The sequence below is a fragment of the Balearica regulorum genome, chromosome 2 (assembly GCF_011004875.1).
Source record: "Balearica regulorum gibbericeps isolate bBalReg1 chromosome 2, bBalReg1.pri, whole genome shotgun sequence".
Taxonomy (NCBI): Eukaryota; Metazoa; Chordata; class Aves; order Gruiformes; family Gruidae; genus Balearica; species Balearica regulorum.
This window is the reverse complement of record NC_046185.1, coordinates 84,659,308-84,677,404: the sequence shown is the minus strand read 5'-3', so window position 1 is coordinate 84,677,404 and position 18,097 is coordinate 84,659,308. Positions and strand designations below refer to the sequence as shown.

Here is an 18,097-nt window from a genome sequence, read left to right as displayed (position 1 = left end):
ATTGTGTCAGGTATATATAATCTATATAATGTACTATATTGTATATAGTCAATGGAATAAATATTGTACTCTATTGGCTTTAAAATGTATTTGGTTTGCTTCTCTTATGTGAATGGAGGTAGACAACTGTGTGCTGTCTTTTAGTTTTAAAACAGACCAAACCACTTGAGCCTGCACTGTTTATGCTTCAGGTTCAGTCCAGACATACTACAGCTGAACACTGAACAGAAAAATTCTCATGAAAAGAGCATTTTTCCCTCCTCCATTTACGTTTCCCTCAGGATACCTATCAGCTCTGTGCAGCAGTGTGTGGGGGCTTCACTGGCTATATCACAAGAACAACTTTTATTAAATTCTACTTTAGCACTTGAGCTTCCAGGCCCAGCATGAAAATGAAAGCAGAGGTAGAAATATTGCTTGGTCACACATTCCAAAAGCTTACCTCAGTTTTAGTTGAAAGTAAATTTTAAAAATCACCAGGGCTTTCGAAGGCAAAGTTCCTACCTTTCAAAAAATATCTCTCCCATACATGGTTGGTATATCTAATTCTGTTCCTTTTGGGCAAACCAAACTAAAACCAGGAGTGGCTGCTGGTGGCTGTTCTGTTCTCCAGCAATTTAAAACTGATTCTTAACAGGAATTTTAAACAGAGAGCTGGTACTATATACCTGCCATTTTGGTTAAATAATTATTTTTCCTAACCAATATTGAAGTGTATTTAATTAGTGGGATGGCAAGCAGATGATGCTCCGCATAGACCATCCTGGTTCAGCCTGAATTTTGGCTCCATAAAAACAGATGTTTAGGTGAAACTGTAATTCTGAAAGTCACTAGGATGCAATGCAGGTGGTGAAAATCTCTGTACCAGATCCTGACTGTATCAGAATGTCAGAAAGTATAGATGCTTTAGATGGTTTTATCTAGGTCTGAAGTGTGGTTCCTAAAATATTTCATGCTAGAGAAATCAAGCTAATGGCCCAGTCATTTCATCGGTTGAATTTAGCAGCAGTCAAGTAGAAAATTAAAATAAACTAAGTTTGAGCATCCTGCTGAGGTCAGGTACTATTTGGGTCAAGTTCAAATTTCAACATATTCACTGTTAATTTTTATTTCAGGTAATTCAGACTATCACTGCAACTGACAAAGATTACTCTGCAAATGGGGCAAGATTCCATTTTTCCCTTGATGAAGGGCTTTCTTTGAATCCCAACTTCACTCTAAGGGACAATGAAGGTAAATCAAACACATAAATCTCTAAGAAATGGGTCTCTCTCTTGTCTGAGATGTCTTATTGAACAGAACAATTTCCATGTGTTTCCTGACAGAAGGGGAAAACTGTAATCTGTCATCACTGAACTGGCTGATATCAAGGACATGGTGTATACAACATATTGCAAAGTATGAACAATCAGATATTGCATTTTATTTTTGCATTCCACTTTAGCATTTATACTTCATACATTCAGGAATGTTTTTAAAAAGTGGATTAATGAAAAACATGTTGGCAATTTGGTCTATTTCTAGGTGAATAGCACTGAGTGGGTACCGTCAAGGTTATTGCCAGTTATTGCTTAAAGGAGAAAATAAGAATTTAAGGGGCATAAATGTTGAATTCATGCTTGCTTTTATGGATGTAATACCAAGAGCAGGTCCTTCAGTGCTTCTTGGATAATAGTCTATCACTTCATGCCCTTCCTAACAAAGTGTGCCTAAAAAAGTACAGTCAGAAATTCATAGCAGATAGGCCCAGAAGGAAAAGGGCCTTCAGAGTCACCCAGCCAAGTGTTTCTGAACATTTCTTCAGTCAAAGAACCATCCAGTCTTTCAAAACCTGCCCCCCCCCCAAATCAGCCTTACTATTTGTTAATACTGCCTCACACTTTCCATTTTGCAACCTGATGAAAATGAGAGTAAACTTTAAATGCTTGTCTGTAGCTTTCCTCTCGAGCTTTTGTGTATGTGTGTATTGTGTTGCTTTGTTTGTATGCATGTGTGGAAGCGTGGGGGGTTTTGGCTCTATTTAAGTTATATTTTTGCAGTAGTGCCACGGAATACTTTCTCAGATCTTACATATCACTACTCATCTGTCATGACCGAGAAGCATTAACTCCATTTTGGTACTTATGACACATACAGTAATGTTTAAACTATTCTTTACAGATAATTTTTTATCCATTTGTAAAATCTTTCAGGGAAGGAGACTGCATAATCTTCCTGCACAATTTGTTACAATGCTTAACTATACCTAGAGCAGAAAAAAAAATCAAGTCATACTATTTTGTCTGACTAGATTCATGGCCCTCATATCCTGGTTCCAAAAGAGATCAATCCAATATCTATCAATACTAAAAAACTATGTCATGGTTTAGCCCCAGCTGGCAGCTAAGCACCACGCAGCCGCTTGCTCACTCTCCTTACAGCAGGATGGGGGAGAGAATCAGAAGGGTAAAAGTGAGAAAACTCGTGGGTTGAGATAAAGACAGTTTAATAGGTAAAGCAAAAGCCACGTGTGCAAGCAAAGGAATTCATTCACCACTTCCCATGGGCAGGCAGGTGTTCAGCCAGGAAAACCCCAGGAAAGCAGGGGTCTGTCACACGTAATGGTGACTTGGGAAGACAAATGTCATCACTCTGAACATCCTTCCCCAAGCCCCTTATATGCTGACCATGACATCACATGCTATGGAATATCCCTTTGGTCAGTTGGGGTCAGCTGTCCCAGCTTTGTCCCCGCTTACCTTCTTGTGCACCCCCAGCCTCCTCGCTGGTGGGGTGGTGTGAGGAGCAGAAAACGCCTTGGCTCTGTGTAAGCACTGCTCAACAATAATTAAAAAATCTCTATATGACAAAAGCATCTCTATATTTTCAACACTGTTTTCAGCACAAATGCAAAACATAGCCGCATACTGGCTACTATGAAGAAAGTTAACTCTGTCTCAGCTGAAACCAGGACAAACTAATAATATTTGAAGGATTAATTCATATATTAAAAATATTCCTTAACTGATGACTTCAGCCCTTTCCCAGATTAGTATATCAATTCCAATCAGACTGTGAGGAGAAAACAGAACCAGGACAGAGTCTAAGATTCAAATAAACTCACTGAGTATTGAATTATGATCTCATGTGGGAGACCATTGCCATGGTCATTTCAGTACAAGATATTTACATCAAGACGTCATAGTAAGTTATTTACCTACACAGATTTGGAAGAGACTGAGAACTTTTCATAAATCTCTAATGCAGCAGTGTTACGCTTTGGATAGAAGTATGTAGCAGTAAGTACTTGCTGCTTTCTTGTTACGTCCCCAAGAGCAGTGAGCAATGACTTTACCACCAACAGCAGAAGTCAGTGTTTGGACTATCCTAAGTTGGATTGGGCAGGGGGAAGTAGGGGAAGGAACTGGATAAGATGTCCTTTACGGTAAAGGCCTGTTGTTCACTATGTTTTTATTTCACCTAAGGAGATACAAAAAGTAGGTATGCACTTTCTGTAGCATCTTGCATAAAACTTCTACAGGTACGGAGACTCCAGAAATGTGATTTCCAATTTGCCCCTATAATTAAGACAGTGACAGTTTAACTCAAATCATAACAAGAAATTTGTCTTAAAACCAAAAGCATTGCCACTATTTTGCTCAGCACGTGACCCTTTGATTGTATTGTTAAAACACTGCCCTTTATTGGGACCTTTTCTTTGTAATACAAACTATATGTAAAAGACCAGCGAAACCCTTATAAATTGCATTCACAACATCATTATCTAGCATTTACAGCTTTCATATTTATCATCTGTTCCTATTCAGAAATGGAATTTCTGTTGCTTTCTATTTTAAGGAAACAGCTGAGAGATGGTGGGCAGAAGAGGCTTTTCTTATGTCTGTGACATGGTTGCACTTTTGAAAACTCATGTTTTTGAGCATCAGCTGTTAGAAAGAATGACAATGCTCTTAACACAAGATAGCTGCCATCTTTCCCTCTGGATTTAATACTTCTGTAAAGGCTGGCATTCTTGGAGGGTTTTATTTGTATGTTATGTTATGTTATGTTACATTATGTTAAAAAACCCCTACAGCAATTGCCTTAAGAGAATTTTCAATAATGTTTTGAAGAATGATAAAAAGCAAAATCTAGATGTCACATTGAAAGTGGTAGTCAGTGGTAGCTGTATCTGTCACTGCAAAGCTATATTTCTCTTGCAGTCATGTTTGTATCCAGTCATCCTCTCCCTTTATTTCTTCAGGACAAAGGTTTCATTTCACAAATATCTCAGTAGACATTTCCCTCCCTTGTTTTCGTAACCCAGAACAACAGAACTCTGCTCTTTGAGCCCAAATACACTATTGCATGAATTTTCCCCTGCTCCATTATCATCAGTAGAGCTACAAGATCAAAAGACTCTACAGCAGTGAATTGGATCTTTAAATATTAACGCTTATATCTACGCACTTTGACTGAAATCTAGAGGACTTGCACAAGCATAAGATTTCGTAGTTTGTCCCTACCTACCTGTATAGACTGCAGCGATATACAATCTCAGCATGTGTACAATTCAGGTCAATAATATTCTATGGCTTCAGCAAAGGAAACAGATACTAAAGCATCAGTCCAAATAATTGATCATATGACTGGTTAAGCTTTTATCTTTTGGGCTTGAACTTGTGCCTTTACTCAGTAACAATCTACAATGTGAAAGCTCCAGTCTTTGAATAAGGACCCTCATAATGCATAGCTTAAAACTCTCGGGGAAACGTAGGTCAGGAGACTCCCACAGGGCTATACCAAATATGCAGTCCAGCAGAACCTAAGAGTTGCTTGGATCACTTTCTGGATCCTGTTGGCGGTTACAATTTTCAGTTTAAAGAAAAAAATGGAAAAGACAGAATATGATACCTTTTTCCCCACTGATTGAATTCTTAAGCTACAGTAGATTCTTTGCTGCTGTTTGAGGGTTTTTTTAATACTGACAAAGTAGTATTCAGAGAGAGTAGAGGCTTAAGAGTATGAACAAGAGGACAGCCAACAAAATGATGCAGTATCTGTACACATGTAAGCAAGACAGAACAAGAGCTGCAATAGAATTTCTTTGCTATACAAAGAAAACGCATTAAGTTGTAATCATTTCCTGATATTTTAGAGAGCAAACCCAGGAAGATGCCTTTTTGTTTGTTTGGGAATTGTACTTATGAAGGCTTTTTAATGAAAACAGGGCTGTTTACAACTTATTCTGTCCAGAAAATATGTTGCAATTTCTATTAAAATCTGAGCAGCCAAATCCTTTTTTTAATCTGGAGGTGCTTTTATGTTGCAGTTCAGATGCTACATAGCTCAGTCTGTGAGTTACTCAACTAATTGTTGTCTGTATTTTTCCCACTTTGTTTTTAGGATGTTATCATAGATAAATTTTTTATGCTTTTTTCACTTGTAACATCTCAAATCTACACTTTTTGCCTAATCAGAAACATCTGCTTTTGGATGTCCCATTAAAAATTTGCCAGGGCAATAGAGACTAAAACCACCTTCTGTTGGGAAATCAGAGGAAAGATGAAAGAACTTCTTCACAATAGATTTGTTTCTAAGTACTGAGTTTTAAAATTGTACTTTTTTTAATCCTGAAAGAATCATAATATTTTTCCAGATGCTTAAAGAATGGTTGATATATGTGTCAAAATTTGTTAGTTTGATGGAAAATGTATGTAAGTGTATGTCATTGTTAAGATACCCCAACTGTTAATGTTTAGACACACACATTTGCACACTCTGTCTCCCTCTCTCTCCGAGTTTAAAGAATTCATTCCCTCTTTCTGCTTATTTTGTTACCTATTGCAGACCTCTCTCAGAAGTTACTCAACACTTTTCAGGGAACTGGCAAAAGATTGAACCCCCAGAGAACAGTTCACTTAGGTGCAAGAGAACATTTATGAATTTTATGCACTGTAAGGCACTGTTTTGCCGGTGGTAATTTTTTTTCACAAGATATACAGTTTACCATGGATGCTCCAATGGGTATTGTAAATTTCCCAGAAGATAAGGGTTTGTGCAGAGACAATTTGCATGTTCTCTTACTTTAATAAATTGAGACTGCTGACTTCTGAAAGTAGACAAAGTTTACCTTACTTTCAAGGAAGAACAACTCCCTAGAGAATGCTTAGCATTTGTTCTCCTCTCCTTTTATTTCTTCAGGACAAAGGTTTCATTTCACAAAAATATTTGCAGTTTTATTTTTCCCCTCTGCCCACTTTTCTCAAAGATTGGGCCTTTTGAAAATTGCCCAGTGATGGAGAATATTCTGGAGTTGGAACAAAGGTAGGCCATTTTTCTGGTACTATCCTTTTGGAGATTTTTCTTAACGTTATGCCAGAAGACACTTTAATGCCCACAGAAGTAGAGACCTGCTTTTCTATAAAATCTGGAGCACAAGCACTTCAATGGCATCTGTATAAAATGGAATTTGCAGTGTGTTCATCCACTCATGCCTGTGATGCTAATTTTTCCTGTGTCACAGATCAAAATTGAGTAAAAAAAAGAAAAGATCAGTTTTACTTGGCATTGCTGTTATTTATGAAGAGAGCAAACTCCAGAGAGTTATTCATCCCATCCCAGTGTGAATTCCCTTGCAGAAGTTTCTGTTTATCTCTCTTCCCTGATACATGCAAAATTCTTATCTCCAACCTTATTGCACAAGGCACCTGTAGCATGCTAGTGAACTGACTTTAGGGCTTTAAAGCTGCAAATAAGCATGCCAGATACCAGACCATGTCTTAGTTGCTCTAGAACATCTGAAGCGGCATTAAAAACGGTCAGGTAGAAACCCCCACTTTGCAACCCAGCATGAGCGGGAAATGGCTGCATAGTTCCTGCCTTCATTTGCATCAAAAAGTGGCATGCTCTCTCTGGTTATGAAGTATTGCAAGTTACTACTGCCCTTCCATGAAATATCATCCTGTAGAGAAGACAAGTTGTAACTCAAGAGAAATAGTACATGAGAAAGTACAAAGTTAGCGCTGTGCACAGTGACTGTAAGTACAGTCCATAGAAGTGCTGGTACCGTAAACAGGTTGAATGCCTGAATAGGTATTATCACCGAATCAACATACAAAAGTCATAGGAGGAATTCTACCATGAGTACAAAGGACAGAAAACCAGGACTAGCTACCACAGAGGGAGAAATTTTTCTTCCTCAATCCTGTGAACTACTTTCATCTTTTTTGATTTAAAAAAAATGGATCTAAGATTGACCAGGTATGTAAGTTAGTGCATAGTGTATAGGTTCTTCGTGCATTTATTTTCAGTGCTGCTACCTGTTGGTGTTTCACAAACCAACTCATAAGCAAATAACTATGTCTCAGGCCCCAAAAGTCTGCTATGCTGCTTTTCATTTTTGCTACCCACTGAACTAGAAAGGAAGCCCATTGGCAATAGCTTTGAAACCAGCACAAAAGAACAAAAAAAAATATTTACAGGAGTTATCAGTAAAGAAATGAAACAGAAATGCCTATCAATATGTCCCACATAAACAAATTAACTGCTCTAACTTTAGAAATATAAGAAATGCAAATCATTCCAATATATTTTCTTTGGTTTTAATTAGTTATGACTTCTCAGAAAATTTGTAGAAGTTGAACTGCTGATATAAGCAGAGCTGAAAATTAAAACAAGCCTTAAGCTATAAACAGGTTTTTACTCTATTTTTTTACTTCCATTTCTCTTGTGTCTGCCTGTAATGTATAATGTGTCAAAGGAATTCTCAAATTGTGAATAATAAATGAGTATCCTCCAAAGTGCTCCAGTAGTCACCTTCCATGGTGTTATCATTGTATCTCAGCTTCCTTGATTTTCCTGTGCCCTCCTTTCTTTTCTTAGTTCAGAAGCTCAACGTAAACAGGAAGAGATGATGGAAAGAGGAATGTGTTAACAGCCTTGTATGCAGTGTGCAGTCTGGCTTAATAAACTATCACATCGTCAGAGCATGAAGAGCTGCTGCGTTAGAGCCATGCAGAATTTCCCACTTGAGATGAAACTTAAGTTCTAATTGCCATCTTTGCAAAGCACAGTCCAAATATGAGAAAGTTTAGATCATGAAATGGGGCAATACGCACCACAAGGAATCAGATAAATCTTTCTTTCCCTATGTTGGAGTTGTTAATTTCCCTTAGCAGTCAGCCCTTTCACCTCCAGTGACTCCTGGTTCTTATCATACTTCTCAGGAGTGAACTTCACGGTTTAAATCTACTGAGATAAAAAGGCCTTTCCTTCCAAGCCTGTAAGAATCAGATCTGTAGTTCTCATCATCCTAGTGCTATTGCTGCTGTCCTATACACTTGTCTTCCCTGTCTATCTGCTATATCTGTTTTCAGGTATCAAAGGAATTTCTCAATCCATGACCCCCCTCCTCCCTTTCAAACTAGCTTTGTTGATAAAACTTTTTCATTTTATTTTATTTCCCCTCAGGAAACGCTTTCCTAGGTCATCACCATCTGTCTTCATACTTGGCTGCCTGTAGCTTTCACAGTTTGTGGGATTTTTTTTGTTTCATGCTAAGATCCTTCTCTTAGAAGTTGCTGTCTTTCTAGCTCCTCTCTCAATGGGTTGTCCAATAGTTTTTGATAAGGAATGTAAACAATTAACACATGGAAACTCAGAACATCAGAATAGCTGTCAGAATGCAGATGGTACTGCAGTTTGCCTAAACTTTTATTACCTACTCATTTTGTTGGCATACCTTTACATATGGTTGTCCTCAAGAATAGAGCTCTGACTAGAACACGAGATGTGATTTCTGTGTTATGCCAATGTCATTACCTTTGCTCATTTTCCACTATCCTTGATTCTTGGTCACCCTTAGCAAATCAGTTCTTTGATGCAGTTTCCTTCTCTGTAAGAATGTTAGAGATCTTATATGTAAAATATCCTAAAAGATTTAATGAGAAAGTATAGCATATGAAAGATGAGTTACTTTCCAGTATTTTATTTACAGTGACACACAGGCATGCACTAAGTGTTACTATCTGTAACTCTGTAATATTGGAGAGTAATAGCAAGAATTATCACCTCTGATGATATTTGGAATAGAGAATTTCCTTGCCAGTGCCCAAAAGATTATGATCATACTGTTTTTAAATTTGTGAAATTGCATTGAAGGAAAAGTTTGACATTGTTTCTTTGAGCATGCTTATAATTGTGTATGTTGTTACTGAATCTCCTGGATATATGTCATGTAACATCTGTTTCTATAGAAATCTAGCTATTATTCAAGAGAATACAAACATCATCAATTCACCATTGCAAATTTTTGAAATGAAAAATTTGATTCTGGCTCCTTCTTTGCCTAAAGGTGTATCTTATACTAACATTTACTACTATGATGTTAACGATACAAGAAAAACAATTTAATGTTGAAAGAACAAATACAACACTACAAGAAAAAAATGTCTATTTTTTCAATTTGTATCTATTTTGTGGTATAAAAATGTCAGTTCCTTGTTTGGCAAGACATTCCACCGCAGAGAAGCATGGTTTAATTATAGCCCTTTTCAGATTTTTTCACTGTAACATTTGAATTGTCTAGTTTGTCCATTTTGTTATTGTGGTCTTTGCCTTTTTTTATTCTCACAGTTTTTATTTATTGTCCTCGCAATTTTCCCCCCATCTGTCCACAGTTATCCTCGTAGCATACACGCTCACATCTCAATGCTCTTTCCTTTGTATTTCTGCCCATAGTCTCTGTGCTTAAATCCTTTCATTCCTGCTCAGGAATCCTCAGTTTCCTTCATTATATTCAGTCTCTGATGCTTTTCTTTTCAGCCCACATTTTCACGGCTGCTTTTGTAGCTGTATAGTGATACTGGATCATTCACTGTTTTTTAGATTTATGCCAGAGGATGGAAGGAGGAGGTTATGCTTTCCTTCTCAGATTTGAATACTGGGCCGCCTTTGGGTATACGCCCAGGAAGGTTCACATGGACAAAATTTTGTAGGATTTTAATATATGGACAACGTAGCTGAACTGAAGTGTTTGGGGCTTGTAGACACTGTAACAGAAACAGAGTATTAAGCAGAAATGAAAGACTGTTCTTACTATTGGTAATAACACTTGCTGTCACCTTTTGGATTTAGCAGTATAACATCTAAGAATGTTTTCTTTTTGGATGAGAGACATGACAGATGTTAAAATTAATGCCTAGCTCATGGATATAGCATCATTTACTACCAATAGGGGATTACATTTCAAGCTGAATCCTTGAACTTATCCTTAGGTTTTTTAAGGTATTATTTCTGGATAACTTTGTTGTGTGATTGTTATCTTCTCATTTGTTGTAAGTTGAAATATAATTCTCCTTAGAACTGTCACTTCTTTGAAATCATTTTTTCTGTCTGTTGATAAGTACATGTGCTAAAAAGTGCATATGGGAGTGTTGCACTTCTCTAATGACTTCAGTGGGATTTCTAGGTGATCACTCCGAGTTTCGTTTATTGTGGCAGTATCGGAGCTGAGGGAGAAAAGAAAAAAGAACAACCGCCCACAAAGTAAAACAGGACTGTGACTGTTCTCTTGCAATGAAGCTTAATAATTCAGGCTGTGTACATTACATAGCACTTGGCCTTGTAGCTCCTCTGGACCCTGTGTAGCACCCAGCAGAGCTCAGATTTCATTATTACGTGGTTTTTTTCTCTTCTGAGTTTATGAAATAATGTGAAAGTTGTATTGGAGCCCAACAGAGCAATGTTATCATGTCACGACAGGAAGTTATGTGCTGCAGAGTGTGTAGCACGGGGCTGTTTAGGGATGCTTAAAGATCCACAGGCTGTTGGAATAACGTTGAAGCACTGTGTAAAGTGGAACGAGACAAACCTGGTGTACTCTTGTCCATACTGCCTGCTGGAAAGGGTCCCTGGTGTGTGTTACTAACTCTGACTATGGCTGGGTGTTATGTGAGAGAGTCCTAGTTGGCCCAGACGAACGAAATACCAGGGAGAGTGCCAAAATTTAGCAGTGTGAACAGTCGGTGTTCAGGGATCATACCCGCTCCCTGACCTTGTTTTCTTCAACAACCTGCAACTGCAGGAGACAATGAGAGAAAGTGTTAGAGATGAGCACTGCTAATAACCTGTAACAAGTTGCATTTCAAGGAAGGGAAGCAATTATAAATTGGATTCTGAACAACTAGGTCAGTAGAGTTCTTCATGCATATGGAGGAAGTGATGATGAAGCTTTTCTCTGAATGTAGAAAGGCTGAAGCAGCAGGCATCACCTTATACATATATATATATACACTGTGAACATTAACTTCTTTTTATGCAAAAATGTATTTGTTTGAAATTCCCTACTAATCACAGACATGTGAGGTTTTTTCTGCGTTTGGGCTGTATCTAGAGCTCAATAAGCCACTGCTTTGGCAGCTGACAGGCAGACCAGCTAAAGGTCATTTTGTATTCTATGGTGGTTTCCCTCTTTGAACCACTGAAGATGTTATGTGTGTCCTCCAGCAGTATTAGGGAAGTTGAGACTGACAGTCTAGCAGAGAAAAATTGAGAGAGTGGCAATTGGGCAATGTATTATTAAAAAAAAGCAAGCAAAAGTTTTTTATGCAACATTATATAGCAGAAAGATAAAAGTTGCTTAACTTTACTCCCAGATTATACTAATATGTGTTGAAAAATTAAAAGATGTGCAGGCAATCTACCTCTTTGTAATCTGTGTTCCATAAGATTATTTGCTTAGTTTATGAGTCTTTTAAAATAGATCACTGAGATTGTTCATGTGTTGCATTTAATTAAAAGTAGAAGACCATACATGTATCAAAGAACACGCTGGTCCAAACTTGTAAAATTAGACTTGGCACTTTTCTGTATATCTTAGAATCAGACTGGCAGAGCCTAGTAAAACCTCCATGGGTGGGCATAGTCCGTAATTATGGCCTTAAGGCCACTGTTCAATCCGCTTTAGAGGAGAGCTTTCTTTATACAATAAATGCAATCTGAATTTCAGTGATACCAAGCTTGATTTCTTCAATCAATTGACTCAATTATAACACAGAGCACTTAGCTCCCTAGTCTAGTTGCAGAATGCTGTGGAAATCATTTATTTCTTAACAATAAGATAATGAAAAAAAATCAGCATTACTGAGAATACCACAGTATGTTTTTATAAGGTTTCACAAACCCAGATTAAGCAATATGGAGAACCGCTGAAGTTTAACAGAGTTTTTACAAAAATGAAAGAACTATTTCTATGTCATATGCTATATGCTTGTGGTGCTTCGGGATATTATGTGCTGCTTTGGGACATGGTTTAGTGGTGGACTGGGTAGGGTTCAGTTAACAGTTGGACTAGATGATCATAAGGGTCTTTTCCAACCTAAATGATTCTATGATTCTATAGGTATATAGAAATAATTTCCACAACCCCATATAAAAAGAAAATACTGATTTACTGTGTATCTTTTAATCACTTCTGTCTAGGATTTCTTCTGCAGGTTATTGAAAATACATGTTTATTTTGTGTGTGTGTGTAGTAAGGAACTTTGTAAGGAAAACAGTATGTTTTATCATAGGTATTTTATAACCTCTATGGAGATATCATTTCCACAATGTGATGATCTTACTCTGCGTCAGATTTTTTTCAGACAAAAGAATTACCTGTTCATCTCATTCTGGTTTCAATAAGTTTCTGTAAATGGAATTAATATAAATAGCATTATAAGTGGCTGGTGTTATGCCTCTAAAGAGGAAGTTGGCATGAATCTTGGGATTCAGTCATCAAAAGTGTATCCTGACATGAACAAGTAGAAGAGGACTTCAAGGCCTACTGCAAATAAATAAATAAATAAATAAATAAATAAATAGATAGATAATTTTGCGCACAGTGCAAGAGAGAACAATAAAACTTATATGAGTTTATTACAAACTCACCATGCTGGAGATATCAAAGAAGATAAGTAGGGGAGTGGAAAAGAAAAGCTAATGAATTTCAGTGCAGTGGAACCTGATGGTCAGTTCTTGGCTCAGCAGCAAGAGTATCACCTCCCACCTCATATATATTTCTTGTGTGAAACCTGTTACCAAATATATTATGATATTATGCTGATGTGGCTATACTACCAGTTTTTCTCAGTACCACTGTCCGGTGATATGCAAAAGCAAAATGTTGAGTCAAGTGAGTTAAAAATTTGGCACAGAGCTTGATAGAAGATGTGGCATGAAGAATAGTCACCTGCTAAACAGTCTGTATCCAGTTTAAACAAAAACTTAACTCCTCCATTCAAATATGCATGTAGAAAGTAATCAGTCCTATGGGCTAAAATACGCCACACTAGCTATATTGTTACATGAGATTTTCACAAAGATTTTTGACTTCATTTTTCCATAGATTGTGATAAACCCATTTAACACTGTAGCTACGGTGGTAAGGAAAAGTAAGAAATTTTCTTGTTCATTTGTAATAACAAGAGAAACTCAGCAGACATATTTTTATCACCCCTGCGTTGTTTGTTAAAAAACTCCAAACCTACAACCCTGCAATTTGGAAACTGTGTGGCTGTTAATCATGGGCAAGCAGTACAAGAGGAGAGGTTTTTTATTTATTCCAATCTCTCCCCATTTCTCTGTCCCCACCTCTGTCTCTCCACAACTGCTCATGTCTCTGATTTCTCCAATTTTGCCTGATTTATCCATGGGCTCTTATTCAGGGGTCAGTATTTTTAAAATGGTGGCAACAAATTAAAGTTAAATTTTACACATATAAAAATAGGATTTAACTATGTATTATCATAGCATTTCTTCCCCTGTACTCTCTTTATGCCCCTTAATTTCTTGGACTCAAAGGATATGAGTGGCAGCTAACTATCGTAATTAATGCCTATAAATGCTCTTGCAGTGTGCATGTAATAAGCATTAGTATTCTGACTGTGATATATACCAAGATGGACCTGTAGGTAACATAAAGGTGACAAAATCTTACATCACTATCTCCCCTTTGCTTACTTACCTTTAACCTCTACCAGTTTAGAACATGTAATATCTGCTCTTTTCCATTTCCTTTCCCTTCCCTTCCTCCATCCTCTTCCCTTCTTCCTCCTGATCTTTCCACAGCATGGGTCTTTGGCCACTGTCCTTTCAGATGTTTTCTGAAAGCTCACTTGATCTATAAAGCCTGTTACAAACAGTAAAACATTAAAGTCTTATTTTAACTTTTAGTAAAGACCGTTTAACATTTGTCTGAGAATCAAGAGGATTTTATGTTGTGGATGAAACCCACAACAGATTTTCTCAGAATTCCAGGTATTCACATTTACATGTGTCCATGTACTACCACCAAGTGTATAATGTAGGATTAAAACACTTGCAAATTGGGCCCAAAATGTTTGTCAAAGTTTATTTAGACTGTAAGAAAAGTACATGAGCTTAAATAATCTTATTTATGTAATGTTAATTACTTTCCCTTGCCTGCTCTTTTTCCTCTGTTGGCCACAAATGCTTCCTGAAAAAATTTAATTGTAGATTGTGCATTTTCACAGATTAGGACTGTCTAGTTTTAAGATGCCCCATGCTTCTACTCTAGAGAAAACAGTCAATAACATTTTTCATTTTTTGCTTCATTAAAATGATAATCCGGTTTTGATTTTGTAGATAATACAGCCAGTATCCTGACAAGACGAAGGAGATACAGTCGAACCACTCAAGACATCTATTACCTCCCAGTTTTGATTTCTGATGGTGGAGTGCCCCCTCTCAGCAGCAGCAGTACTCTCACAATTAGGGTTTGTGCCTGTGAGAGAGATGGACGAGTGAGAACTTGCCATGCTGAAGCTTTCCTCTCCTCAGCCGGCTTGAGCACAGGAGCGTTAATCGCAATCCTGCTCTGTGTTGTCATTCTTCTTGGTAAGCCATTTTCAGTATTAAGTAATGCTGTCCTTCCGCTGGCTCTCTAAATGTGACAGGGCAGAAATTTTTAATATGATATGGTTTTGAACCAGAGGCTGCCTGGTAGTAGGAGGTAATTAGAAACACATAGCTGTGATTAGGGGGGAAAGGTTTAGCTAAAATTAATAGGGAAAAATGCCTTTAAAGGACATTCATGAATATCTGGAATCCAATAGAAATTATTTTTCAGAGGTTATCAAGTAATTAGCACTGCAGTTCTTTTTTCTGCAATTTGGAAAGATTTCAAAAAGCCACTGACTCTAATTCCATGTCTAGAACAGTGTGAAAAATGATAGAAAAGAGATGAGGAAAGCTTTTTGAAATGCATTACACTGTAAGAAGCACCATTAGCACTGTACAAAAGCCATTTCTTAATTACCTTTGTGGGATAAGCTGATAGCAATGCACAACATAATCCACAGAGGCAAGGGACATATGAGACCATAAGATGACTCCATTAGATAAATGCCCTTGCAAGTGCATTTTCCCTTCACTTTTTTTCTTTTTTTTTTTTTTTTTTCCCCCCCGGCCAGTCTAAATGTTACCCATTAGTTTTTCTTTTTTTTTTCTCCTTTTTTTTTTTTTTTCCTGGCAGAGGCACAACTTAGTGGGTACATATCTCTGTACTACTCATGTGTCTTTCTGCATTCTTATACAGACGGCAAGAAAAAATGGGAATTGCAGTGTGACCCACATGGGAGATTTTGAGGATTTTTTTTCCAAAGGCTCTAAATTTTCTAAAGACTACCTTTCTTACAGCTTATGTCAGAACTTCCTTGTCAGAAAGCTGTTTTAAAATGTATAGTAATACATTTAGTTTATAAACTTGTATTTTATCACACAAGACTATTCATAAGAGAAAAAAAACCAAACCTTTTACACTTTAATTCAATATATATGCTAAATACTGCTTTTAATGAAGCACTGAAAGCCCTTAACAATACTTCTGAAAAATGTCAGCCCTAGTAACTCATTTCTCATTTAACTGAAAGTTATCCCCTTTTATGTCCTTTATGAGATCCCTAATAATCCAACTAGTAGATTTCATTACTGGCTCAAGAAACCCCAGCAATCCCTACAAAGAAAATACACAGTAGAAGAGTGCTCTTTACTAACCCTTTTGGAAGACCAGGCTGTATTGGAAGTTTTTAGTTTCAGGATAGCATTTTTAATTTTCCCCTTAATTCTGTGGTCTCAGCCTGTTGCACTTTGGGATGTTGCTAGGTGAAAACACAGCTGTATGGATTTCATGGGTGCTTTCCAGGCATACAGTAATCTATCTTCAGGAAACACGTTACACAACAAAGGTATTGCTCACTTACGAATATTAAGTATGCTCTTTTCCAGATTGGACAGGTTTGGTAACCCTTTGTTAGAGATATGTGCCTGATGTAATGATCCCAAATAGCAATATTAGCCTGAAAATATCACATCTCTGTATTTATGACTTAGTATCTGCTATTTCTTTAGCATATATCTACTTACTTCAGATGTAAACTTTAAACCTACTCTAATATCTGCAGTTTTCTCTTTAGCAATTGTGGTCCTTTTCATCACCCTAAGACGTAGCAAGAAGGAGCCCTTGATCATTTCAGAAGAAGATGTCCGGGAAAATGTAGTGACATATGATGATGAGGGCGGTGGAGAAGAAGACACAGAAGCATTTGACATCACAGCACTGAGGAATCCATCAGCTGCTGAGGAGCTAAAATACCGGAGGGATGTTCGTCCTGAAGTGAAGCCTGTGCCCAGACATCATCCCTCGTCAAGCCTTGACAGTATAGATGTTCAGGAGTTCATTAAACAAAGACTGGCAGAGGCTGATCTGGACCCCAGCGTGCCCCCGTATGACTCCCTACAGACATATGCCTATGAGGGTCATAGATCAGAAGCTGGATCTATCAGCTCTCTGGATTCAGCCACAACACACTCTGACCAGGATTATAATTACCTTGGAGACTGGGGACCTGAGTTCAAGAAGCTAGCTGAACTCTATGGGGAAATAGAATCAGAAAGAACAACTTAGTTGTAATTCCCAGAACAGAGAAGTTCTTAAACGACTGGAGATATAATGACAGCAACGGTAACAAAAAAATGAATACAGCATTTGGAACTGAGCAAGTTGTATGCAGTTACTGCAGAACAAGTGCCCTTTTCAGATTTGAAACTGGGTTCTCCAATTGGAAGAAAGTCAAATTTTGAAAAATACAGAAAAAAGAAGCTATTGTCCCTTGTGTATATTTTTTAATTGCTCAATAAAGTCCGTGGTACCGTATCTGTAACAATACCTAAAGTAAAGCCAAGCAATGACATTTTTATTGCAATATGCTTAACATCTCCAAGCTACAGTAAGTTTATGGTCATGGCTATTTAGGAAGATAGCTAATGGAGGAGCAAATCTCTTGCAGGTGGTTGTGACGTCGCATTTCTAGCTGTGCTCTAGGCCTTGTGATCCCAATGTGAGGTAGCCAGTGGGGTTTACTATCAGTGTGAGAAGTGCTAACGGTCTGCTTTCTCTATAGAAGGGATAAGCCACACCTGTCCTCTTAAATAAACGGTCCTTTGATGATTTAATCTTACTGAATTAGCAGGTTGCATTGAGATGATGTCATTTCATTATGTCCTTCATAATCTTTTCATCCATAACCAGCTACCTGAGGGAGGGCATCATTAGCTGTCAGCTCAAACATGGCTCTAGCCCATAACCTCAGACCTGCTCTGTTACTGCGTGCTAGAGAAACTGTTGTTTCCAGTGTTGTGTTTTTTCTTTTTGTCTTTTCACAGGAAAATCATTCATTTAAATCGAATGGCTCCAAAGCACTCTTTATGCAGTGAAGCAGATGAAGCATAGGCTCTTTCAATAAAAACAGTAATGGCAGCACCATTAAACCATGCAGTTGTTTGGTTCACTGTGCTTCACTTATGTCAATAGATGAAGCTTTTCAAGTCTTTTGCTGGTCCAAGTCCAGGAGCTACAACAGTCAGTTTAAAACACAGAGTTCTTAATCATAATGTCTATTTCCGTGTGTGACTAAAAGCAAAATAGAGCTGCTGGTAAGATATTGGGATAGAGAAAATTGAAACAAAGAGAGTAAGATGATGATGCTTTTTTCTTTTTAATTCAATCTACTGATATTTAGTTTCTCTTAGAGTAATTTCCATCTAAGCAGAGCAA

At 37.5% G+C, this 18,097-nt stretch overlaps 1 protein-coding gene across 3 annotated transcripts in view; it reads left to right on the top strand.

The window, feature by feature from the left end:
• Positions 1 to 17,118, top strand: part of CDH18 (cadherin 18) — a 281,427-nt gene extending 264,309 nt beyond the window's left edge. For 2 of the 3 annotated variants that reach the window (XM_075744847.1, XM_075744846.1), the window contains exons 11-13: positions 1,116 to 1,233; positions 14,629 to 14,880; positions 16,446 to 17,118. In XM_075744847.1, the coding sequence (XP_075600962.1) occupies positions 1,116 to 1,233; positions 14,629 to 14,880; positions 16,446 to 16,948 (873 nt within the window). In that variant the 3' untranslated portion in view covers positions 16,949 to 17,118. The remainder of the gene's footprint in view (positions 1 to 1,115; positions 1,234 to 14,628; positions 14,881 to 16,445) is intronic. The other variant, XM_075744848.1, reaches the window with a different exon arrangement.
• The last annotated feature ends 979 nt before the right edge of the window (positions 17,119 to 18,097 follow it).